The following is a 23,190-nucleotide window of genomic DNA, read 5'->3' on the forward strand; positions in this document are numbered from 1 at the left end:
CCTGGAGGGACAGCTGGGATGAGCCAGCAGAACCCTGGAGCCAAGCTGCTGTCTTGGGTGGTGTGAGACCCAAGTGCCTGTACCTGCAGCTGGTGGAGTTGTTTCTGCCCCACAGATCATGGTGCTCTTAATGAGTGCTAGAAATCCAGAAGCAATTAAAATCCCGAAGAGATTAGCTTCTTTGTTAAAATGCTTCACGTGTGAACTTAACACTGCTGTAATTACCCAGCCAGACAGTTCTCCCCTGCAAAGGAATGGTCTTTATTGTTTAAAGAGAAGATTCCCTGCAGGACAGGGTAGGTCACACAAGTGGGGTTCAGGAACACCCTTTTACTTCTGCCTCTTGTGCTTGGTTTTCTCCTGCACCTTACAATAAAAAGCTACAGTAAAAAAATTAAGGGGCAAACTCACTTCTATGCTAGTCTGCACACGCTGCCCCAGTCACTGTGCAGTGTTCCCTCAAGGACCAGACCCTTCCTTTCTCAAGCCTATTTGCAGTTGTAAAGCAGGGAAGTTTGCCAGCACTGCTCAGGATGGAGCCCACTCCAGGATACACAGGGCAGTGTGTGCTGTGCATGCTGAAACACACGAAGGGAAGTGGAATTTGAATGGGAATGATGTTCTGCTGTGGTGTAGCTCCATGCTTGAGGTGAACTCTTAGATTGTGAATTCTCAGGGGAAGATCAGTTCCTGCATGAGCACTGTGGTGAGCAGTGAAAAGCAGCCTGCTTTGCTGAAGCTTTTGTCTTGACATCTTCATGGCACATTGGGGTTCCCTTCAGCAGCGCATTGGCTTCCTGGATATTATTCCACTGTGTTGTGCAAAGACCGGAACAAAACCAAGAGTGTTTGCCCTGATGCTCAGCAGCCTTGCTTGAGTAATCCCTGCCTCAGCTGTGGGATGGGGATGCAGGTAGCTCAGAAGATGGTCTTCTAGAGTGTTCCAAACTTGCCGTGGTGGAACAAGAGTGTCTGAGGCTTTGCAGTGACTCCAGCCATCACTGTGCCTCCCCATCCAGCTACCCCACTCCTCTGAGCTCTGTCGCCTTCCCTAGCTGCTGGCATAAGCCACGTGGCACCCGGGACTTTTTACGTGCTGGCTGCTGCTGAGCCCACAGAGCTGGCCCGAGACCTGGAGCTCAGGGCGCGTGGGAGGGTGATGGTGCAGCATGAGACACCCACAGTGGCCTCAGGGAGGTCCTTGTCCTCAGCCCACTCATTGAGGTCGGGGTTGTAGCACTGAACACACTTCTGATACCTCTTCCCGCTCTCGTTCCAGCCCCCCACCAGGCACAAGCACCCCTCCAGCAGAGCCACCCCGGCCGTGCTGACCCCCGTGGGCAGCGGTGCCATGGAACTCCACTGCCCCGTGACTGGGCTGTAGCACTCCACAGGCATCACGTCCACCCGCTCGCCCTGGGGACCCACCTGGCTCCCACCCAGTACGTAGGCTCGGTCGGCCACAGTGGCCGCGCAGTGCCAGCCCCGGGGGGTGCTGAGCATTGCCTGCTCCCTCCAGGAGTCGGTGCTGGGATGGTAACAGAGCACGGTTCGGGAATAGGCATGGCTGATGTAGCCACCAGTGAGCAGGAGCTTGCCGTCGATGAGCGTGGTAGCGTGGCAGCAGCGCGGTGTCTCCAGGCTCGCCTTGCTCTGCCAGCTGTTGGTGGTGGGGATGTAGCACTCCACGGATGCCAAAGGGCCCTCGGCGTTGCGCCCTCCCACAGCGTAGAGGAGCCCATCGCAGGCGCTGAGGCTGAAGTGTGACCTCCTGTGCTGCATGCTGGCCAGGTGCAGCCATGTGTTGAAGCGAGGGTCGTACCTGGGGACCAAGGGAGATCTGTCTGCCCAGGACTGGCATCAAAGCCACAGGGAGAGGTGGGGCCTGCCAGACATCTGCCTTTGGGGGAGGCAGTTTGTGCTCTGAAGAACCTCTCTGCTTCTCCAGCAGTAAAAACCCCTCCTGACAGGCAGTGCAGATGGAGATGACAGCACTGCACAGGACTAGATCCTGCCTGTGACTGCTGGCATTGCTGCTGTAACTCTAGGGGCGGCCCAGCAGTGCTCCTTCCACCACAGCTCTAAACCTGGCTTGGAAATGGAGAGCGCTATAGATCTGAGGTGCCCCAAGTACTATCACAGCCCCCTCTATTGGGTCTTGGTGCGTAGAAGAGGACCTAGGGACAAGCCTTTCCTGCCCACCGTGCCAAGCCAAAGCCAAGCACATGACAAGAAGCCAGCTCCTCTGTGCCCATGAGACAGGGAACTGGAGCTGCCAGGTCCTCAGAGCAATGCCACAAGGACTAAGGCCAGGCTGGAGAAGGGGGATGAGCTTCTACTGGCCAGAAACAGGAAGTCAGTGGGTCCCTTCAGCCTCCCTTGGTGCAGGAGAAAGAGCCCATGACAGCTCCTATCTGCAGTGGGGTGATCAGTGGCCACACAGGGCTGGCCTCGAGCAGTGCTGACACTGACATTGTGTGTGGAGTCTCAGGTGGCTGAGCCAAGCCCCGGGCAGAGCCACTGGGGAGGTCAGGTTTATGTTGCAAACCAAATACTGCATGTCAGGTTGCCATGGTTACTCCTTTTTTCTTTTAGTAATCCCTTGGGGATCCAGTGGGGATTTAGGAAACAAACCTTGTCATTTAAATGGTGAAGAGAGACATGGAGGTGAAGACAAGAAAGCCTGAAGGGCAATAGGAATCTTACAGGCAGTAATTCGACCTTAAAATGAACCCAGGCAAACCAGAGAGCAGGTCAAGGCTGGCTCTAGATTGAACCCCCTGCACGGCCACATGGGGCCTGTCTTACCTGCTCAGGCTGCTCACAGCATGCTTGGCCTGGTTCCTGGCATCGTTCTGGTCTTCCCCACCCGCAACGTAGATGAATCCATCCATCACCACCACACACTGGTTAAAACTCTTTGCTGGCATCTCTGTCAGCTTATGCCAGTTTCCCTCTGCATCCCGGTAGCTGATCTCCCTGCTCAGAGCCTTCTCAGTCAACGCTGGACGACCCCCAACTGTGACAAGCACCCTCTGGCCTCCCCGTATCCTGGTTCTCCGAGACTGAAGGCTGTTCTGCTGGTGGGGGAGCAGGTGATAATTCATAGCATCGACAAGGAGCTTGTGGCACTGTGGATCTTGCATCATGCGTGGCACAGGCTGCACATGGTTGACCAAGTCTGGAGCAGACATTGTGCCAAAGCGAATGTTGCTCAGGAGGTCAGCAGCATACCGGACCCGTTTCGGGTCAAACTCCAGCCACTTGACAGCAATCTGGAAGGCAGCAACCTCGCTGGGTATCTGCAGGCCATCGTCCATCAGCAGCTCATTGATCTGATCGAAGGGGAGCTTCATGAACTGGTCGGTCTTGGAGAACTCCAGGAAGTTTTCCCGGATGAATTCCCGTGTGGCATCTCCCACCTGGCTGAGGCCGAAGGTGGCGGAGATGTTGGCGATGTAGACGCAGTTCTCCACAGCCAGCTCCCGCATGAGGAAGTCGCTGCACATCTTGAGCAGCGCCGGGACCTGCAGCCGGGTGGCTGCGGCGATGGTGCTGCCGATGGTGTAGAGTGAGAGGCTCAGCTTGCCTGTGTAGGCATAGGTGATGGTGGTGGCGAGGCCCAGCGGGGACACGTCGTGGAGCTCCACGCGGTGCAGCTGAGGGTCCCTCCGCAGCAGGCGGTGGAAGTACTCGCTGCAGGAAGCCAGGACGAGTTTATGCACCTCGAAGGACTTTGCTTTGGTGGCGATGGTGAGGTCGCAGAGGAAAAGCTTCTGGCGCATCTGGTTCATCCCCTCCAGAAGGCTGGCTCCGTGCTCGGGGGCTTCGACCTCCGTGGCTGTGCAGTGGAAGCCGTTGGAGCCGCTGTCGTACAGACTGTTCAAGTGATTGAGGTGTTGGACATCCAGCAAAGCATCTTCCACCGGCACCGGGGGGGTGGATGCAGCCTCTTTATCCACCTTGGGCTTCTTGGGGGGTTTCTTTTTGGGTGCCATCTTGATAGAACCAGAATGGGACCTGGGGAGAAAGGAGAGGTGAGGAGCCCTGGAGCAGGGGTGCAGGCATCCTGCTGCTCTTTACGACATTCAGTGAAACAAAGGGAAACCTCCCACTGACTCAACACTCTTTGGGTCAGCCCAAAGGAAGGATGGAAACTGCCTCCCAAGCCCTGTGTGAAAGGCATCGAGGGCCATGACTGCAAGAGGGGATTCTGGACTCTCGACCAGCCCTAGCACTGTGATAAGAGAGGAGTGGGATTTTGGGTGGAACCGGGGAGCACCACTGGTTCCTGGGGTGCAGAGCCATGCTTGCTCTGCTGGCTGGGCTGACACAGACTCCAGACAGAGCGAGCCAGAGATCACAGGGTGTGTTTCTGCTGACTCAAGCCCACGTCAGATGGGGCTGAATCAAGTCCCAGCGGCTCTGATAGAGGTTCCTACACAGCAACAAGCTGAGATGAACCCCAGCACGGCAGGAAAAGGGGGTTCGTGTCCCCCACAGCCCCTTAGGCATGGCGAGGCATCCGGCCGACCGCTTGGGCTCGTTGGGGTCAGGGTGCAAGTGAAGGGGGGGAAGAAAAACAAGCAACAATAATGCAGGTTTTGAATGTTCCCCAGTTCCAGTCTGAAACTTGGCAGGGACTTGAGGGAGCTCAGAGCAGCCAATGTATGAGGGAAGGGATCTGCCGGCCAGAAATAGCTGTTACTGTGCTCACATGTCTGGGGACTGTTTGTTGCCCTTGGCCATCAAGATCAGGTTGCTCAGAACTGAGTCATCGGCTCGCATTTAGCACAGGGCAAGGGGGGAATGATGGGACTTGAGCAGGAAAATACGGAGAAGGGAAAAGTTTGGTCCAAGTCCCTGCTGGGAAAGAGGATTCCAGGCTGAGCCCAAGGGGGAGCAGCGGGGCTGGCCCTGCTGCAGGGAGCAGGGAGCCAAGGGGACTCAGGAGCAAAGCCCCAGGCACTTGAGCCATCCCTGGCATTGCGGTGTTCCACAGGGATGCCCCACTTTACAGCGTGGAGAGCTCATCTGTCACAGTGTCACATCCTGGAGCGGGCGTCAGGCCCTCTGGAACTCGGGCGCAAATCCTGTTCTGTGTGTGTTTGAATATGGAACGGCTTCTGACACGCAGCTCCAGGCTGGGAACAGGAACCGGGATTGACCCTATCCCAGCACCAGCACTGGGGTGTTCCCAACCACACCTTTTGTTCAGACTATCCGTTCCCCAGGAAAATTCACAGGTTCAGCTTTTCAACCGAAATACAGGTGAAATAGTAGAATTTCCCAGGAAATTCCAATGTTTCTCCAAGTCTTCTCCCCAGATCCCTCAGACCTGTGTCCTGCCGTGCAGCACTGCCAGAGCATCCCTGCTGCCCAACAAACTCAAAGGGAAGCAGGACTTGTCCCATCCCCAAAAGCCTTCTTAACTCCTCCAGGGGAGCCCAGCGATGCAGCTGGTTTCTCCATCCCCTGTCCACCCCATTCAGGAGACAAGGGGGAAGTTGTTCTGGGATGCAATAGAGGCCTTCTAACTGCATCCCACACAAGCACAGTGGAGCCATGAGACGCTCTGGGTTCAGTGATGTCCATGGCTTCCTGCCTGTCCCTTTGGACACCTTTGACCAGCTCCCATAGGGAACACGTGCTTGTGCTATTCCAGCGGGTGGCTGCGGGAGGGCAGAGCGACCTTTCCTACCTGCACTTAAGACAGGACATTGTGCCTGCTTCTGGCTGCAATACCACCTGAAAGGGGTATTTTTCCTACAGCTTAATCCTGGCTGCTGGATTAATCCGGGGAGCTGCAATAGTTTTAAGGAGGCCCCAGACAGAAAGAAGACTGCTTCTTTCTGGCTGTTTTAACCTCCCTTAAGAGACAGTCGTTGTCCTCACATCCTTTCAGTGCTGCTGATCTCAGCCCCACAGCACAGTCCTGAGCGCACGGCACAGCAGGATGCCGCAGTCTCAGCGGGTTCCAAGGGGCTCATTTCCTTCAGTACCCCACCAAACAGAGCTCCTCTCCTTCACCTGCCCCGGCCCCCAGCCATGGGTTCAGGCAGGGGCTGAACGCTGCAGCTCTGGGCCCTCTTCTGCTGCCAGCCCCGTGTTAGGAAGCCGCTCTCCCAATGCCCATTCCTTCCATTCCCGTGTCCCACACAAGCCCTGCGGGTCCTGCCGCCTGCGGCTGCTCCTTACCTTGCCGTTAAGCCCGGTGAGTCCAAGGGGAAGCTGTGGGCAGCGCAGGGCCCCTCTACCTTGCCCCGCTCTCCCCGCCAGCTGCCTGCTCTTATCACCTCTGCGGCTACAGCGGGCTTTGGGGTGAGGTGAGGACAGGACAGCTTCCCCCGGCCACGGCACGGGCTGGGCTCAGGTAGCGCTGCCCCAGCCAAGGGCATGGCCGCAGCCAGCGGCAGCAGTGGGGCAGGGTTACCTGGGCGCTGCCAAGGGCACAGCGGGGCAGCCAAAGGCCCGGCTCCACTGCTGAGGGGCTCAGCAGGGATGATGTGAGGAGCCCCAGGCCTGGACCAACGCAGCCTTTGGCCATGAACGAATCTAAACTCCTCCTTCCCACTTACTCCAGCCGCCGTGGTGGAGCCATGTGCCTTCGGGAGGCAAAAAGACCGGGCATGGAGCGGCTCCTGCGCTGTCCTGACCATGGCGGAGCGGCTCCTCAGCAGCGCCCGGCCCGCACTCAAGATGGCGCTGCGCCTCCGCCGCTGCCAGGCCCCAACATGGCACCCGCAGAGCTCTGCCCTCACCCGTCATGGCCGCCACCGGGCCAGAGCTGCGCTGCGCCGCTTCCGCTTCCTGCCCTTAGCCAAGATGGCGGCAACGGCGGGCAGATGCTGTGCGGGCAACGGGCGGTGAAGCCGCTTCCGCCGCCGCGGCCTCGCCAGCAATAAAAATGGCGGCGTCGGTGCTGGAAGTTGTGGGCAAGCTGCAGTCGCGGCTGGCGGGCAGCTCCGAGCCCAAGAAGGTGACGGGGGGCGGCGGCGCGGCCGGGCTTCCCCTTCCGCGGCAGGGCCGGCGCGGCGGGGCTGGGGGTCGGCAGGGTCCGGGCCGTCCCGTGGGGGGGCACGGGGAGCGGGGCCTGCTCTGCTCTGCTCCGCTCCGGAGTGTCCTGGCCGGCCGGGGCCGCGGGGGAGGCGGGCGGCTGTGCCTGCGGGACAGAGCTCGGGGCTGTCCCGAGTGGGATCCCCCCCACCCCGGGACGGGCCGCGCAGGCCCTGCCTGCCACGCTGGAGGCCCGCGGCGACAGGCGGGGGGCCCGGGGGCAGGCGGGCAGCGGGAGGGAGGCCTTGCCTTGGGGACGTGTTCGTGCTCCGGAGCCGCGGTGCCCACACGGGGGGACGGGAGGCCCGGGGCAGTGGCAGGGCTGCTTTGATGGCCGGGGTCATCAGCGCTGACTCTGCCCCGGTCCCTGCGCTGGGCTGGGGGTGGCTGCTCGCTGCCCCTCGCCCGTCTCCGCGAGGGAACGTGTCCGCTGCCAGAACCTGTTGCCCGCAGCGGCTGTCTTGGAGCGGCTGCAGTGTGCTCCGGCCCGTGCGGTGACACGGGGCTGTGGTTGGCAGGAGCTCTCGCAGAGCCCTGGGTTGAGCTGCCTCGTTCTGCGGCTGCGATCCGGAGCCGTGCTGGAGCTCAGGTGCGGGCCCAGCACGTGCTGCCATCCCTGCTCTCCTACGTGCAGGGAGGAGCATCTGGTGTGACGGTTTCCAGGTGTCCGGTGCGTGTTTCACTCAGTTCAGGCGCAAGAGAAGGCAGATGGGGCCGTGGAGCCGCTCTGCGCTCGGCTGACTTCAACCGAGGCACAGGGCTCGGTTGGGAGGATGGACACTGAGCTGCTCAGTTGCCAGCCCCTTGAAACAGAGTCCCCCATACCCAGCTCCAGCCGTGCCAGGAGTGAAGCAATGAGAGGCTCAGGTTCCTTTTCTCACTCTCTCAGCCAAGACCAGAGCAGGGTTTAACTGGCAGGGAGCTGAGGGGCTGCTGAGGACTCGGTTCCAGGGGGGTTTGGGCTCTGTGGTGCTCAAGGCACGTGCAGGACTTCAAATATTGGCTCAGCGCGTTGTGCACAGAGAATCGCTGCTCCTGTTTCCTGACGCTTGCGTCAGCTCAGGCGGTAACTGCCTGCCTGTGCTGCTCGGGCACTGCAAGGCTCTGGGTGCTATTTGCACAGGCTGACTCTTTCTCCAGTAACCCTATGGTGCTGTCGTTTCTCTGTTGATCCTAGGAAGTTTTGCAAAGGGAGGGAGAGGTGCTGAGCATTTTCAGGCTGCTGTTAGCAGGGTAATGACCGTTTCCTTCCCCAGCAGAAAGAACCGTACTCCTTCTATGGGTAGTACCTTTCCAGCTGTATCCTTGTAAGTGATTCTAGCCTTGAATCTAGTTGCCATTGCATTGTCCCTACAGGTTGTGCATCATCTGAGTACCTTCCTGAGTTGGAAAGCAACAGGTTCCTCAGCCGTTCTGTAGCAGATACAGCTTTACCTGTGAGCAGGACAGGTCCACAGCACCTCCGGGTGCTACCCACACGTTGCACTGTTTCCAGTCTTTGGTTTTCTTGTCTTGTCCTTTGGAGTTCTTTTATCAGTAATGCCACACAGTGAGTTTTTATGGCTTGTGTCTTGTGGGGGGGTCAAAACTCTGCCCTGCACTGGGCTGTTTGAGAAGAGCTGTCTCATCTGTATTTCATGTGGCAGGACCCAGGCTGTGTGTGTTCTGTCTTCTGCCTGCCCCCCTTTTCTCATAGGATCTGGGTTAGTTCTGAGCTGAGCTGCCAGGCTGGGGTCTGCTTGGCTGGGTCCTGTGGGATGTACACCACCGGCTTGCTCCCATAGGAAATACAGATTAACTCAAGTTCTCCCCCCTCACTGCATTGGAGCTGCCTCCCTTGGCGCATCTCCTGTGCACGGACTTGTGCTCCACAGAGGCTGCCAGCCAGGAGAGGTTTTGCTGTGCTCTATGAACACAGCTCCCAGACGTGGCCTTCCTGGGGTGTTCCCCAGCCACGTGCCGCTTGGACGGCATCAAGGAGCACAGGTTTGGAGAGCTCAGATTGCCAGATAAGCGCGTTGCCCATGACGCAGGTAACAGAAATGCCCCGTTTCCTGATGGCATCGTTTGGAGGGTTTTATTGCTTGGTTGGGAAGTCTGAAGAGCTCGGATTGCGTGAGCATCCCTCATGGGCGTGCAGGTGTCAAAGCCTGCTGAAGGGACACGTAGGCAGCGTGTGGCCTCTCGGAACATCAGCTCTTGCTTTCTGGTTTTGTTAAGATGGGGGGGGTGTTTCCAACTTCTGCCTGCGGTGGGAACTGGAATGAGCCAGTTCCCCATGAGATGTGGTGTGGATCACGTGTGTAGTCCCCTGGTCTCAAAGCACACTTCCTATATGAGATCCAGAGATGAGCCCCGTTGAGAACAGTGCTTTTCTGTTTGGAATTCGGCCCTGAAGGCAGCAAATGACTAAAGAGCAAAAAGAGCTGTGGAAGATGCTAAGGTGGAGTGTAGCTAGAAAATAATTGGGAGGCTTTAAGGATACCATAAGGAGTTTTCCCTCATCAGTTGAGGCAGGCGGTGGGGCACATTACCTGCCTCAGATCCTGTGAATCCTTAAATAGCTTTTAACTAATAGCTAAAAGGGGGGAGTCTCTGTGCTACCCCAAGCTGCAGGGACAGAGGGCTTGAACACCCAGGTTAGAGCACAGCAAGAGCTGCTGCACCCCCATCAGCTCCCAGGTGCTGGAACATGGTTACTGGTGGTGTCACCGTCTTGCTCTTCTAAAACAAACACGAAAACCTAAACCTTTGGTCATGGTAATTAAGTCCTAAGTATAATGGAGTGGTTGCTGGTGAACAGAAACCATCCTGTGGTTCTGCTTCAGCTGCATGAGCCCTTATCTCTGTCTCGAGGAGTTATTTGCTCTCTGAAAGTAATTGACCCTTCAAGTCGGCTAAGAAAACTTCCTTCCTTCAAAAGGAAGGCAAGCTCTAAACCTCTCTGATCCTTGCACGGTGCAAGAGGAGGTGCTTGGAATAGCTTAGGTCAACGGTGCTAATTTGAGCATGAGCAGAGTGCTTTAGAGAGAAGATCTTCTGGATCAGGGACAGCCCTTTGTATGGGATACAGCACAGCAGTGCTGAACAAAGCCTGGGCTGTATAGGGGCTGTAATAATGCTGATGGGGCTGGTCTGGGGCTAGAGCTGAGCTGTGGGAAACAACACGAGGAGCAGCAGTGTGGTCAGATGTGCAGCTAAAACATCAGTGAAGTGATGCCCCAAACCTCCCGGGTGGCAGAGGTACCAGTGCATCCCCTTCACCTGCACCTAGCAGTCTGCCTTCCCCAGTGGCCAGTTTGTGAAACTTTAGGAAGGACGTTTCCCCCCTGCCCCTCTCAACAAGGAATGTCATTCTCAGCACCACCTTCTGACAGTCACAAGCTTCCAAGTCCTTCCACTTACTGTGCAAGAGCTGTGGGTGTCTTCCTGATGCTTTAAGCCAAAGCTGCTGAAAGTCCTGTGTGAGGAAAGCACTAACAGTGTGTTGTAAGACACTTTAAGATGGGCCCTCGTAGGCAAAGAGATGAGAATTCCTTTACTGTTGCCCCTCATGTTCAGCTCTCGGGAGCTCGATTTGGAGTGAGAGCAGCTGTCTGCCACTTGGATCTTTCTGACAAGCTCTCACGCGGTGCTGGGTTCTCTTCCTTTCTGGTGGTGCTGTGTGGTTCAGGATGACAAGTGTGAACGCTTTCCTCCTTGTCTCTACAGCTGCTGAAAAGTCTGAAGAGGCTGTCTGAGCTGCCCATCACGGTTGACATTCTTGTGGTAAGAGCTGTGAAATCTCTCGGGCTTCCATCGTGTCTGTCAAGGCACAGGGATAACTGTTTGCCATGGCCACCTGTGACAGCACAATGTCACAGGCACGGCTGAGGTTCTAGAATCCAGGCACAGAGAATCAGAGCAAGTGTAAAGCCACAGGGGATAGTTTGTCATCCTCAGCTCTTCCCGAAGCTTAATGCTTGACTGAGACGTGAGAGTCGGGGTGGATCCTAGCAGTAACTGAATCAGTATGGAGTTAGGAAACCGTAATCCTCAGAATTATTAGTGACTTCTGTCTTCAGACTTACCAGTGGCCATGGTAAATACTAGCTTGGCTTATTAACACAATTCATTAGTGCTTGACAAGGGTAAAGTTAAGTTGTCTTTTATTTACTGAATGCTAATAAATGATGTCCGTATCCTGGGCCGCATCAAAAGGAGCGTGGCCAGCAGGTCAAAGGAGGTGATCATGCCCCTTTACTCTGTTCTCATGAGACCTCACCGGCAGCATTGTGTGCAGTTCTGGACATGGAACTGTTGAAACAAGTCCAGAGGAGGCCATGAGGATGTTCAGGGGCTGGAGCACCTCCTGTATGGAGATAGGCTGAGAGAGTTGGGGCTGTTCAGCCTGGAGAAGAGAAGCTGCATGGAGACCTCAGAGCAGTTTCCAATATCTGAAGGGGGGCTATAGGGATGCTGGGGATGGACTCTTCATTAGGGACTGTAGGGATAGGAGAAGGGGTAACGGGTTAAAACTGAAACAGGGGAAGCTTAGACTGAATATAAGGAAGAAGTTCTTTACTGTGAGGGTGGTGAGGCACTGGAATGGGTTGCCCAGGGAAGCTGTGAATTATCCATCCCTGGCAGTGTTCAAGGCCAGGTTGGACAGAGCCTTGGGTGCCATGGTTTAGTGTGAAGTGTCCCTGCCCATGGCAGGGGGGTTGGAACTGGACGATCTTAAGGTCCTTTCCAACCCAAACTATTCTAAGATATCTCCTGAAAACACAGTGTATGTGATATCCTTGCCCTTTGATCAAGAAGGTTTACTTCTACCTACAGCACTGGGTAGCGGGTTAACTTTAGTCACTTGGAGTTTAGCAGAGGTGGGAATGCTGACTGTTTGCTAATGAATTCTCATCTTGGCTCTCTCATGAAGGAGACAGGTGTTGGGAAGACCGTGAACAGCTTACGGAAACATGAGTTGGTGGGAGACTTTGCCAAGAACCTTGTAGCCAGGTGGAAGAAGCTGGTGCCGGTGTCCCAGGAGGCAGACAGGTACGTGACCCTCTTCACTTGGCTTCGTTGTGTTCTTGCAGTGGAGATCATAAACTTTTCTGGCCAAGGAAACACAGTGGAGGCTCTGAGAAAACTGGTAACAGAAATGTGCTAACCCTGCGTGGGGTTTTGCCTGGTTTTGGCATTAACTTCCTGCCTCTGGTAGCCGCAGCCCTTTGGGCTGCTGACACTGCAGTTTGCCGAGAAAGAAGGGGCTGATTTTCAAGAACTTGCAGTTTGATGAAGAGATTAACAGTAGATGGCAGGGAAATGCCCTTAATGAAGCAAGAGATGCAATCTGCTCGCTTCCCATTTTACAGTGCTCAAGAGAGGACGTTGTAGGCCCAAGGGAAGAAAGCAGCTTGCTTTGCATGGCTTTGATGTGCGAGCATCCTATGGAAAGTGCAGGTTGATGCCAGCAAGCATGCTGCAGTAACCAAGCTGTGTGCAACTCAGCAGTGAGAGGGTTAGGGTTATCAGGTTTTCCTGATCATTTCAAGGGCTGCGGTATCCCTGCATGCTGGACAGGCACCATGCAGCCAGGAGTGTGCAGGCATGGAGGAGTCTCTGTATGCGTCCGTCTCTGCTTCCCAGTGTACGGTGAAGTCTCAGTCCTAACCAACGAATTCCTGCACTAGAAATGCAGTTCCTAAATCCCTGAATGCTGCTGTGCCTGAGAGAATTCATGCTTTTTCTTGCCTCAAAACTGTCAAATACACCTGGAGTCTTTGGTGAGACAGGTTCCCCTCCGCATAGTCCATGGGAAGTGGTTCTTCTTGTTTTTTGATGGTTTAATCTATTTTGTTTTCTTATCCCTTTAGAAATAACGTAGATTCTGAAGACCGTGACTATGAGAGGAGCAGTTCAAGCAAAAGACATCAGGAGCCCTCCCTCAGAGAGGATGAGGAACCTGACCAGGAGTATTCAGAACCCTTCCAGCCATCCTGCAGCCAGTCTTATAGCCCAGATCATAGGGAAAAGAAGTCCAAAAGGTATCCTAGGCCTGAGAGAGTCCATGAGACTTACAGCTATAGCGGCCACGAGGGGAAGGGTTGGGGCAGATCTTCCCCAGTGCTCTCTTCAGATCAGGAGTATTCGGACTGTGGACAGGCTGGGTCACCTGAGCCAAGTGAGAGCCCTCAGGACATGTACACAGACCCTTATGCCTCTGAGGAGCAGGAAGAACCAACAGTATTTCATCGGAAAGCCAGTAAAGGCCACAGCTTTCAGGAGAAGCTGCAGGGGGGCCGGGAAAGGAACCCTGGTGAGTTCCATGACAAAGGGAATGTGAGTCGAAGCAAAGATCATAAGTCTCACAAGAAGCAGCGACTTGATGGCAGAGAGGAGGACAGGAGCTCTGCCTTCAGCCCAGAACGATTGCACAAAACCTCTTTGAAAGAGCAGCTCCAAGAGGCCCCCGTGGCATGGGGCAGCAAGGAGAAGCAGAGGATGTCAGATGGCAGCAAGAAGGAGAAGAACCGAGAGAGTGGTGCTTCCAGAAAGGAGAAGCTGCCCATGGTGCCGCACGCAGGGGAGGCTTTGGACAACCACGTTAAGAAGCAGAAACATCGGGACTCTGAGAAAGGCAAATTGGAAAAGCCCAAGTTGAGCTTGGAGCCCTCGAACTCTGAGCGGGAGAAACGAAAAGCTGAGAGTGACTCCTCAAACAGGGTTAAAGAGAAGGGGATTTCTGGGAGCTTAAAATCTGCAGAGGGGAAGCGCAAAGCCTCTGACCCAGACAGAAAGTCTGTGGGCTTCTCCTCCAGCTTTGGGGAGGGGGAAGTGGAGGATGAGTTTGAACAACCAACGATGTCCTTTGAGTCGTACCTCAGCTACGACCAGCCCCAAAAGAAGAAGAAGAAAGTGGTCAAACCTTCTGGACCAGCTGGGGAGAAAGACCGAGGGCACAGCAAACAGAACGGATCCAAAGCCAGCACCAACAGCTCGAGCTCGAGTCGGAAAAGTCCAAGCCACAAGCGAACAAGTGAGAAGAAAGCAGAGAAGAAAGTACCAGAGTCTCCTAAACCAAAGAGGGTAAGGCTGGGAGGGCGTTGAAGCATCTGAAAGTGAACAAAGGAGGTGGGAGCAGCTGCTCCTGGTCCTGCAGGCGTTGCTGTGTGCTGTTGGAGTGGGACTCCACTGGAAAAGTGGGTGAAGAGGGAGGGGAGAAAAGCAATAGGCAAAATGCATTTATACAAAAAGGGAGAGTAAAAGAGAATAAGGATGCTGGGGAGGTTCAAACTCAAACAGGGGAAGTTTAGATTGGATATAAGGAAGAAGCTCTGCACTGGGAGGGTGCTGAGGCACTGGAATGGGTTGCCCAGGGAGGTTGTGATTGCTCCATCCCTGGTGGTGTTCAAGGCCAGGTTGGACAGAGCCTTGGGTGACCTGGTTTAGTGTGAGGTGTCCCTGCCCGTGGCAGGGGGGTTGGAACTGGGTGATCTTAAGGTCCTTTCCAACCCAAACTATTCTATAATAACTTTAGCTAAATATTTTGCCATTCATTCTAGTAAGTGCCTCAGGTGAGAGGCCTAGGTTTCTTTTAGTTCATGAGGTTCCTCTCTCTACCACCACTGCAGTCTTTTTGCAGGAGGTGGGAATGAGAAGAGACAGAACAGGTAAATGAGCGTTTGAGATCAAGGAACTTTCTGCCAGCCTTCTCTTCCGTGTTTTCTCTAGTTCTTTGCACTGTGAATCTCACTTAGGTTCTTGCCAGAGGCCTTCAGCACTGAGCCGAGTAGGTTAAAGATATTCATGGCTCTTACTGGAGAGAGCTGAGTGATTCAGGTCCCAGATTTTGGCTGCTTTGCCTACATGGAGCCACAGTGATGTGGCAGAAGTGCAGGCCCCCTGAGGCTGTTTCCTGATGCAGGCAGTGTTGAGTGGCTTATACAAAACACAACCCAAATGCAGCTCAGTGCTGTCTGTACACCAGGAGGATGTAACATTCTCATGTGCTCTTGGCTTACTTGCATGTACCTCCTCTCCTTGCAGATACTTTTAGATGTGGTACCAACGTTACCAGAGATCCCACTGCCTCCAATCCAGGCCAATTACCGCCCTCTTCCTTCAATCGAGTCCATTACCTGCTCCCAGACCAAAAGGAAAGGTATGTTGGCCAGGAAAGGAGGTTTGAAGCAGGCTGCAGCCATCAGTTGTGGGAGGGAGTGGGAGCAGCTGCTACCTGGCTTCAAGTCTTCCTACTGGGGTCTGGTGTCTTGCCTCTGGTGCCCAGAGCTTTCCAAAGGTGGTGGTTTTCCCATGTGCTCTTCCATTGGGAAGATCCTTTGCTGACCCTTCTTGCGGCTTGGGCTTTGGGGTTGCCTTTCCTGAAACTAGTTGGCAGGTCTCTTGGAGAAGCCTTAGCCCTTTAGGTTGCTTCTGGGTGACTCCCAGTTTGTGTCTGCTGTGCCATTCATAAGGGTGAGCTCTTCTCCCTGTTCCCTTCTTACTCCAAGTCTTTGCCTTTGCAGCAGTGTCCTCGCCGGTTGAAGAGAGTGAAGCGGGTTTCACAGGGCGCCGGTTGAATTCAAAGATGCAAGTGTATTCAGGCTCTAAAACTGCCTACCTCCCCAAGATGATGTCTCTGTATCAGCAGTGCATCAGAGTCCTCAGTAACAACATTGACTGTGAGTACACTTCCTCATCTGTGTGGCTCACGTTGCCCCGCAGGCACACTGAAGTCTTGGTGACTTGTTTGTACATATCCCAGCAGTTGATGTGAAGCCCTCCCTGTCACAAGGCATCCTAACTGCTGTGGGACAGAGCTGTCTCAAAGCTCAGGTGCTGCAGGAGGCAGCAGTCCATGTGCTTGGGGGAGTGCTGAAGCACTGGAAGTAGTGGCCAACAGAGCCATTTGGAGTTCCTGGTCCCTGATGACTTGTTAGTGCTGTTGCACTCATGATTCCTTTCTCCTTCCCCTCGTACTGCGTAGTTCCGTGCAGCGCTGCAGTTTCCTCCGCTGCATTTCAAGGTGTCAAACCCTTTCCTCAGCAAGGAAGGAGGAGGGTAAATACATTGTGCATCTTGCTTCTCTCTAGCAATCTATGAAGTGGGTGGTGTCCCTTTCTCGGTGCTGGAGCCAGTATTGGAGAGATGCACCCCAGAGCAGCTGTACCGCATTGAGGAATGTAACCATGTGAGTGCCTTGGCCTGGGGAGGTGACGGTGACACGCGGGAGTGGTTCTGTCCTCATCTGCAATAGCAGAACAGTAAAGAACAATGCTCTGTTCAACAAGAGGTGGCTTTTGCTGTCCTGACCTCCTGGATTTGCCATCTGCCCATCTCTTGCTGCAAGCAGGCTCCTCTGTGGCATTCCAGTGACTTGGCACTACCTGGCGCTGAGGGAGAGGGGAGTGAAGGTGTCGGGAGGGATCCCAGCTCACGGGTGGGTTTGCTTCAGGTCCTCATCGAGGATACGGATCAACTGTGGCACAATCACTGTCTGCGAGACTTCAAGAACGAGAAGCCAGAGGAGTTTGAGTCCTGGCGGGAGATGTACCTGCGCCTGCACGACGCGCGGGAGCAGCGGCTGCTCATGTTGGCGCGGAACATCGGCTCCGCTCATGCCAACAAACCCAAAGGTAAAGGGGGGGCTGAAGGAGCAGAAAGGGGGCTGGGGACATCTCCTGGGCAGTGTCTTTGTGTGGGGAAGGTCTTTGGGACTGACTGGTGTGGATCTAGTCCAATAGAGGAGTTGCTTGGCTCTCTGGTCTTACGTGGTGGCCTTTGCTCCACGGTGCCACAGACCCTCGATTTCATCCATCGAGGTGGTGACGCAGACCAGAGAATGCTCTACAGCAAGAATGTGCAGGGCTGCAGAGGCACCTCCTCTTCTAGAGCGGCTACTCCTTCAGTGCTGGGGCTGAAGAAAACCATGGTGGGAGAAAGCATTCCTGCTCTTTGATCATTGGTGATCATTGTGAGAACTGCTGACATGATCAGTCTGATTTCTCACAGCCTGCGTTGTCACAGCAAGAGGTTCAGACCTTAGGGAGGAGGCTATTGCCAGAGCTTTGAAATGGGTGGACTGGGGAGAGCAGGCTGGAGTTTGCTGTGGTAAGACAGTAAGTTGGGTCTGAGCAGTGTTTCCCTCTGGTCTCCTACAGGTAGAGTGGCCAAAATGGCATTTGTGAACTCTGCAGCAAAGCCCCCTCGGGATGTACGAAGGAGACAAGAGAAGTTTGGAACTGGAGGACCTCTGCTGCCGGAGAAGACAAAGTGAGTGTTGCTCAGGAGCACTTGCTGCTCAGGGCCTCTTTTGCTGGCAGCTCCCACTCTGCAGCAATGCATCCTGGCAGGGAAGGATTCTGTGTGTTTGGGAGGTCCTTGTAACTTGTAATAGCCTCTTCCTTGCTGGGAATTGTGGAGATCCTGGTCACTGCTTGTTCCATGTGGTAACACGGCTTGTGTCTGAAGAATTGCATCAAACCACAGTGAGTCCTTTTCTGAAATGCCTGCCCCATCTCTGTTCCAGAATAAAACCAGTCCTGTACACATCTAGCAAAAGCCACACTCGTGTGAGTGAGGAGCAGTCCTATGATGGGCCCAGCACCAGCAGTGCCCATTCTGTCCCATCTTCAGGTAGCACCTTCTCCTCCTACGACCCCAAGAAACCACCAGTGAAGAGTAAGTACAAACTGCACAACAACCCTGTGGTCTCCTTGATCTCTTCCTTTACAAACACACAAATCTATTGCTTCTGCTGTAGGGAAATCCAGGCTGTGTGGGAGGGTTGTTGCTGGTGGCCTCTCTCCCCTCCCTAAGGAGAGGGCGATAAAGTCTGTTCAGACTTCTTGCACAGGGGATCATCTCATTCACCTTCCTGCTCAGTGCTGGCTGCATCAGCCTGCCCTGATGGTACCGGTGCAGCAGAAACCCTCCCTAGTCCCTCCTGCTGTCCCTCTGTGTCTGTCCAGCTGTTTGGAACACTGACACTGTAGTGCAGCTCCCTTTGGGAAGGAAGCAGGGAGAGTTGAACTGGAATTCTCTCTTCTTGCCATGCAGAAAGCAGCTTTGAACTGCTCTCTGCTCTCCCAGCCTGTGACTGCTGTTTTCCTGTGGGTTTTTCTTGTTTGATTGTTTTTTTTTTTCCTTCCTCTGTTGCAGAAATTGCACCCATGATGGCAAAGACTATCAAAGCTTTCAAAAACAGGTTCTCTCGGAGATAAGCTTGCAGTGCAGATCTGGGACTTGCCCTCTGGTGGGGAGTGGCACTGAAGGGGGAGAAGGTACTCACAGCCCTTTTCCTTGAACTCTTTGGAGGCTGCAGCTGCTGGGAGAAGCTTTGATCTGCACAAGACAACAGCACAGTATTTTATCTTCTATTCTGGTCCCTTTCTCAGTGTCAAGCCCCCTCTTTTCCACCTGCCCTTAACATCCTGTTTCTGGCTTTGTTGTCCGTCAAAAGGAGGGTGTACAAAACCTCCCGACACAAGAAAATGTGAAGTCTTGGCACCTGCTGAGAGTGGAAGATCAGAGACTATTTACTATTTAACCTCTTCATAAATTATAAAATGGTTTTAATTAATATTTTGCCCCCTCTCCCACTGGTATTTATGTTGCTCCCAGGAGTCTTCCCCCTCCTGATGCAGTGCGAGGGTCAGCCTCTCTGTGGCTCCATCTGGCCGAGTGGACACTGGGTGTCCTTCCTTGTGATCTGGCACCTCCTGGGCTCCCTGGGACAGGCAGCACCCATCTGCTCACTGCTCTTTTGGCAAGTGTGTCAAGTCCTGAGGCTTTGCTCTCTGCTTGTGTCTCTTAATCTTTGCTCTTGACCTTCTCTCTGCTGTTACTGTAGATCTTGTCCGGATGCTTACATTGTTGTGCAGGGATGCCAAGAGCCACTGGGGACTTTTTCCTCTGCTGCTGCTGTTGTCTTCTGCTGGGAATAAAACTACAAAGGGCTTGGGGAGAAATCTTCCTGTGCACCAAGTCAGATTTTAACGTCTTTTTCCTTTATTTTTACTCCTTTTAATTGAGAAGGTTACAGGGGACTTGGCCTCTGGAATTGGAAGCAGTTTTTAAAGATCAATGAAGGCATCAATTTGCCTCTTTTAGTAGGAAGAAGGAATATTTTTATCACGTTTCCTGTGTGCAATTGGGAAGGATTTATTTCCATTTTAAATCCTGGCTATTCCCTGTATGTCTGCCCCCACTTTGGAAAAAGCAAGGGTTTTAGTCTTGGAACCTAAACCCACTTGCATAGTGTTGGAGGGAAGTGAATAACGGAACGCGGTTTGTGTTTAACGTGTGTATGAGTGGTAGCAGGAGTTGAGGAAGGGGTTGTACCTGGTGTCTGAGGGGCTGGAGCTCTGTGGCCCCTGGGTGTGGGCCGTTGAGCCTGATTGTGGTGAATGCTTCCACTTTTGGGTTACAAAAATGACCTCACCAGAGGTGGTGTGAGCAGGGGATGGAGCTGGGCAGACCCAGGTGGTGCAGGGGCAGGCGGCAGCACTGTCAGGGCTCAGAGATCCGACTGAGTCAGAAAGGGGAGAGGTTCTCCTGGTCCAAGCCATATTTGCTGCCCTGGGATTGTGCTGTCGAGGTGGAAAAGGTGTCGATGGTGGATGCTGTTGCTGCTGGCTTTGTGTGGCTGCCAAATGCTGAACCAGTGGAGTTGTCTGTGCACTGACTGGGGCACCTTGCTGTGCTCCCCATAGGGCTCTAGAAAAATCCCTGTATGCTTCTGGTTTCTGTTGGATCCTGTGTTTGCTTTCCTCCTTTTTTGTCTTTCTTTAAACCCATTCTGCACACTTGCCTCTTTGTTTGGGCTTTCCTTTCCTTATTTTGAAGGTCTTGGAAAAATGTTCTCAGACTCTCACGTGCTGTAAGTTGGTTACAGTCCCAGATGCTTTAACGTTCCCGTGCAGCATTTCAGTGTGTGTTGTGCTGTAAAATAATGGCTCCTTACTCTTGCATTTTTGCTGTATTTAATTTTGCTGTATTTTTAATTAGATAACAATATATTATCTTCTGCTGACCGTTGTGCTACCGTTTATTTCTCCTCTGTACTTTGGGTTAGGGGCAGAGGGGGAGGGAAGTGGAGTCTGGTGTCATGGCCAGACCCTAAGGGAGCCTTGAGCAGAGGAGGTGGGCATTGCTAAACTGCCCCTTGATGAACACTACAGGAGCCACTCGGATGTGATACTGCCCAAAGCATTGCTGGTACAGGGTGATGCCCCTTCCCTCTCAACCCTGGGCTTTGCTGCCTGTGTCTCTGTGTTGCAGCTTGGCTGGATGGCAGGGAGGGGGCCAGAACTGAGGTAGGTGCCCGGGGTGTTACTTGTGCAATTCCCATGTGCTCCACACACACACACACGCATACGAAGGACCGGAGCAGAGCTGCCTCTTCCCCCTTCGCCACGCCGCGGGCAGGAGCGGGGTGACTTTGACTTGCATTTGTATTTTGGTCCCTAACTGTGTACATACACTTTTCTATGTTCCCTTTTTTTTGTGGTAACTAAGATGAATATTTTAATTAGATAAGTTATATGAAAAGCCGAAAATCATGTCTCAATAAAAGCCAAACACTGGACCCTGCCTGCTTGTTCTCTTCTGTCTCTGAGCGGTGTTAGGTACCGGTGCCCGCGGGAGGGTGCTGCTCCCGGTTGCAGCCAGAGGCGGGTCCTGCCGCGCCGCTTCCCCTAACCCGGTTTACCGGGACCGAGCACCTCCCGGCCGCTGGGCGGCGCTGTGCGGAGCTCGGCGCAGGCGCGGTGCTCGCGGTGCGGTGATGGCGCACGGGCCCGGCCGCTGCCGCTGCTGCGGGGAGGAGGCGGCGGCGGGCGGCGGGGAGCGCGGCGCGGCCTGGGGGCTCTACCTGCGCATCGACCGGCAGCGCCTGCAGTGCCTCAACGAGCGCCGCGAGGGCAGCGGTGCCCTCGTCTTCAGAGCTTGGGAGGAGCGCGGCGACCGAGCCAAGGTGGGGCTGCACCGAGGAGGGAAGGAGCGGCCCTGGGACCCGTTCTTGCCCCCGCGGGCCGGGCCTGACCCGCTCCTCTCTCCTTGCAGTTCGTGGAGAGCGACGATGACGAGGAGCTGCTGTTCAACGTCCCGTAAGTGCCCTCCCCGCGCTGCGCGTCCCTCGGCCGGCAGCGTCGTAAGCGGGGCCGATCCGAGGGGAGCAGAGATGGAACGGGCGCTTCCGCCTCTCCCGGCAGGTTTACGGGCACCGTGAAATTAAAAGGAGTGATTGTGATGGGAGAGGACGACGGGAGCCACCCAGCAGAGATGAGGCTGTGAGTGAAACCAGCCTGAGCTTTGCTTAGCCTCAACTGAGCTGATCACCTCGTAGCTAATGAAAGCAGTGAGTGTGTGCAGTGCGGGGGGACCAGGCTGTGCTGAGCCCCGGGGCCTGGCTCTCGAAGGGACAAAAATCCTTATTAATACTGTCCCTTTCTCAGTAGAAACGAGAGTACTGAGTGCTCTGCAGCTCCTGCTTGTGGGGGGTGGAAATACGCCTTTATCAAGCCAACAGTGTCCTCTGTGCTCCACAGACATGGATGTGAAGCACTGGCAGGGATCACCTTGTGCATGGAGGTTCCTGAGCAGAAGTGCCAACACTGGCTGTAGCTGTAATTACAGCTTTCTACTGGGGCAGTTGTCCTGGTTTCCTTTGGTCTCCATGTGTCTTGGTTGCTCTGTGTACCCCAGCGTGCTGAGATCTGCATCCCCCCAGCTTTTTTCCTCGCTCTTCCCTGTTGTTTCTTCAGGGTGTTGGGTATTCTGGAATGATGCTTTGTGGTGGCGTTGGTATTTTCCCCCGTAGAAGACAAAGCAAATCCAGTTTCTTATTATTGAGAAGAATCCAGGTAGTGCTAATGGATGGGGAGGAAGGCAGTTGGCTGACGTGCATGTTAATAACTTCCTGGGTTTCCTTCCTCTCTTCCCAGCTTCAGGAACATTCCTCACATGTCCTTTGATGACGCAGCCAGGGAACCAGAGCAAACGTTCAGCTTGAACCGGGACCCGGCAGGCGAGCTGGAGTATCCCACCAAGTACGACACTGGGCTCGGCGGGGGGAATGTTATCTCTGGCCCATGGGTGCACCACCAGGCTTTAGGGACGTGTTAGATGGGGGCAGATCCTTCCCTTGCATCCCAGCGCTGCTCACAGTGGAATCTGCCATCCTGTCCTTGTCAAGTGAGAGGCAGCAGCAGCGTGCCTGTCCTGTCAGGACTCCTCGGGATGTGGAATCATCCCAGTTGTGTCCCTGCTCCCGGGCTCTGTGCCAGCTCCTCGCCACCCCATTCCCTGCCGCATGAGGGGAGCTGCTCCTGCACCCTGGGGTCCATGCTCCTAGGCCTGAGGCGCACTCGGTGCCTTGGTGCCGCAGTGCAGGGAGGTGCTGGCACCACAGGATCCTGCCCACACAGCTCCAGTTTCAGCGTTTTCTTTCAGAATTGCCCGTTTCTCCAATGTTCACCACCTCTCCATCCACTTCCCGAAGAACTTCGGAGCAGAGACAACGAAGATCTTTTACATAGGCCTGAAAGGAGAGTGGATGGAGGTGAGCAAGAGCAGAGGTTGAACAACGCTGCTAAGAGCGTAAAACTAGCTTTAAATTACAGCCGAAGCTGGGCTGTGGTGGTGAGGACGAAGTGGGGGGGGGGGGGGGGGCTGTGATGGCCGGTGCATGGCAGGACCCAGCTCAGCGCTGGCCAGCCGGGTGTTTTAGAAGGGACTTGAATTCTGCCCTCCTTTGGCCTGACACGGTTAACGTTAACGCAGGCTCATCGCCACGAAGTCACCATCTGCAACTACGAAGCCTCGGCAAACCCCGCGGATCACCAGTTGGAGCAGTTCACCCCCCAGACTCACTTCATCTCCTGACGGCGCCGCCGGGAGCCTCCCCGGTGCAGAGACAACGGCTGGGCCGGACCCACCCCTCCTGCATCCCGCAGTGTGGGATCAGCGCCGTGCCTGGGGCCGAGGGTGCGTGGTGCCGGTGCAGGCGGAGGCTGCGGCTCCCGGCCGTTCGCTCCGCTTTGGTTCCGGTGCTTCTCTGACTGAATAAACCGTGCGCGGAGCCGGGTCCCAGCCTGTGTGTGTGCGGGGGGGGGGGGCAGCGGCCGTGCTCGGGGCCTCGCCGGCGGC

General features: G+C 54.9%; 4 protein-coding genes across 6 annotated transcripts in view; 2 read left to right on the top strand and 2 right to left on the bottom strand.

Moving 5' to 3' along the window:
• Positions 1-23,190, bottom strand: part of HMGCL (3-hydroxy-3-methylglutaryl-CoA lyase) — a 74,401-nt gene that overhangs the window by 34,762 nt on the left and 16,449 nt on the right. The gene's annotated exons all lie outside the window — the stretch shown is intronic.
• Positions 238-6,243, bottom strand: LOC133283418 (kelch-like protein 31). Its single transcript, XM_061480143.1, has 3 exons — positions 6,199-6,243; positions 2,809-4,020; positions 238-1,822 (listed from the first exon to the last, which is right to left on the bottom strand). Exons 2-3 carry the CDS (start codon positions 3,996-3,998, stop codon positions 1,090-1,092), a joined length of 1,923 nt encoding a protein of 640 aa, XP_061336127.1. The 5' UTR covers positions 3,999-4,020; positions 6,199-6,243; the 3' UTR covers positions 238-1,089.
• On the top strand, positions 6,814-20,629 carry ELOA (elongin A). 2 transcript variants are annotated; one of them, XM_061480359.1, is made up of 11 exons: positions 6,814-6,979; positions 10,768-10,824; positions 11,975-12,093; positions 12,915-14,127; positions 15,088-15,202; positions 15,567-15,722; positions 16,134-16,231; positions 16,496-16,676; positions 17,202-17,313; positions 17,570-17,721; positions 18,202-20,629. In XM_061480359.1, exons 1-11 carry the CDS (start codon positions 6,908-6,910, stop codon positions 18,261-18,263), a joined length of 2,337 nt encoding a protein of 778 aa, XP_061336343.1. In that variant the 5' UTR covers positions 6,814-6,907; the 3' UTR covers positions 18,264-20,629. The 2 variants fall into 2 exon arrangements, with proteins under 2 accessions (XP_061336343.1, XP_061336344.1); XM_061480360.1 differs by having other exon boundaries at positions 15,570-15,722.
• PITHD1 (PITH domain containing 1) lies at positions 20,822-22,954 on the top strand. 2 transcript variants are annotated; one of them, XM_061480390.1, is made up of 6 exons: positions 20,822-21,016; positions 21,106-21,149; positions 21,255-21,332; positions 21,987-22,091; positions 22,495-22,603; positions 22,825-22,954. In XM_061480390.1, the coding sequence occupies exons 1-6, from the start codon at positions 20,828-20,830 to the stop codon at positions 22,924-22,926; spliced, it is 627 nt and encodes a 208-aa protein (XP_061336374.1). In that variant the 5' UTR covers positions 20,822-20,827; the 3' UTR covers positions 22,927-22,954. The 2 variants fall into 2 exon arrangements, with proteins under 2 accessions (XP_061336374.1, XP_061296865.1); XM_061440881.1 differs by lacking the exon at positions 21,987-22,091.

Source organism: Pezoporus flaviventris, unplaced genomic scaffold (assembly GCF_033815535.1).
Source record: "Pezoporus flaviventris isolate CSIRO_AGI_PZ_B2104156 unplaced genomic scaffold, CSIRO_AGI_Pfla_v1 ptg000176l, whole genome shotgun sequence".
Classification (NCBI taxonomy): domain Eukaryota; kingdom Metazoa; phylum Chordata; class Aves; order Psittaciformes; family Psittacidae; genus Pezoporus; species Pezoporus flaviventris.

Excerpts from the sequence above, each read along its gene's own strand:
- PITHD1 (XM_061480390.1), top strand. The coding sequence starts at position 20,828 with ATGGCGCACGGGCCCGGCCGCTGCCGCTGCTGCGGGGAGGAGGCGGCG. Across the intron at positions 21,017-21,105 it reads AGCGCGGCGACCGAGCCAAG|TTCGTGGAGAGCGACGATGA; the intron begins GTGGGGCTGCAC and ends CTCTCCTTGCAG. Across the intron at positions 21,333-21,986 it reads CACCCAGCAGAGATGAGGCT|CTTCAGGAACATTCCTCACA; the intron begins GTGAGTGAAACC and ends CTCTCTTCCCAG.
- ELOA (XM_061480359.1), top strand. The coding sequence starts at position 6,908 with ATGGCGGCGTCGGTGCTGGAAGTTGTGGGCAAGCTGCAGTCGCGGCTG. Across the intron at positions 14,128-15,087 it reads AGTCTCCTAAACCAAAGAGG|ATACTTTTAGATGTGGTACC; the intron begins GTAAGGCTGGGA and ends CTCTCCTTGCAG. Across the intron at positions 16,677-17,201 it reads TCATGCCAACAAACCCAAAG|GTAGAGTGGCCAAAATGGCA; the intron begins GTAAAGGGGGGG and ends GGTCTCCTACAG.
- LOC133283418 (XM_061480143.1), bottom strand. The coding sequence starts at position 3,998 with ATGGCACCCAAAAAGAAACCCCCCAAGAAGCCCAAGGTGGATAAAGAG. Across the intron at positions 1,823-2,808 it reads GCTGTGAGCAGCCTGAGCAG|GTACGACCCTCGCTTCAACA; the intron begins GTAAGACAGGCC and ends CTTGGTCCCCAG.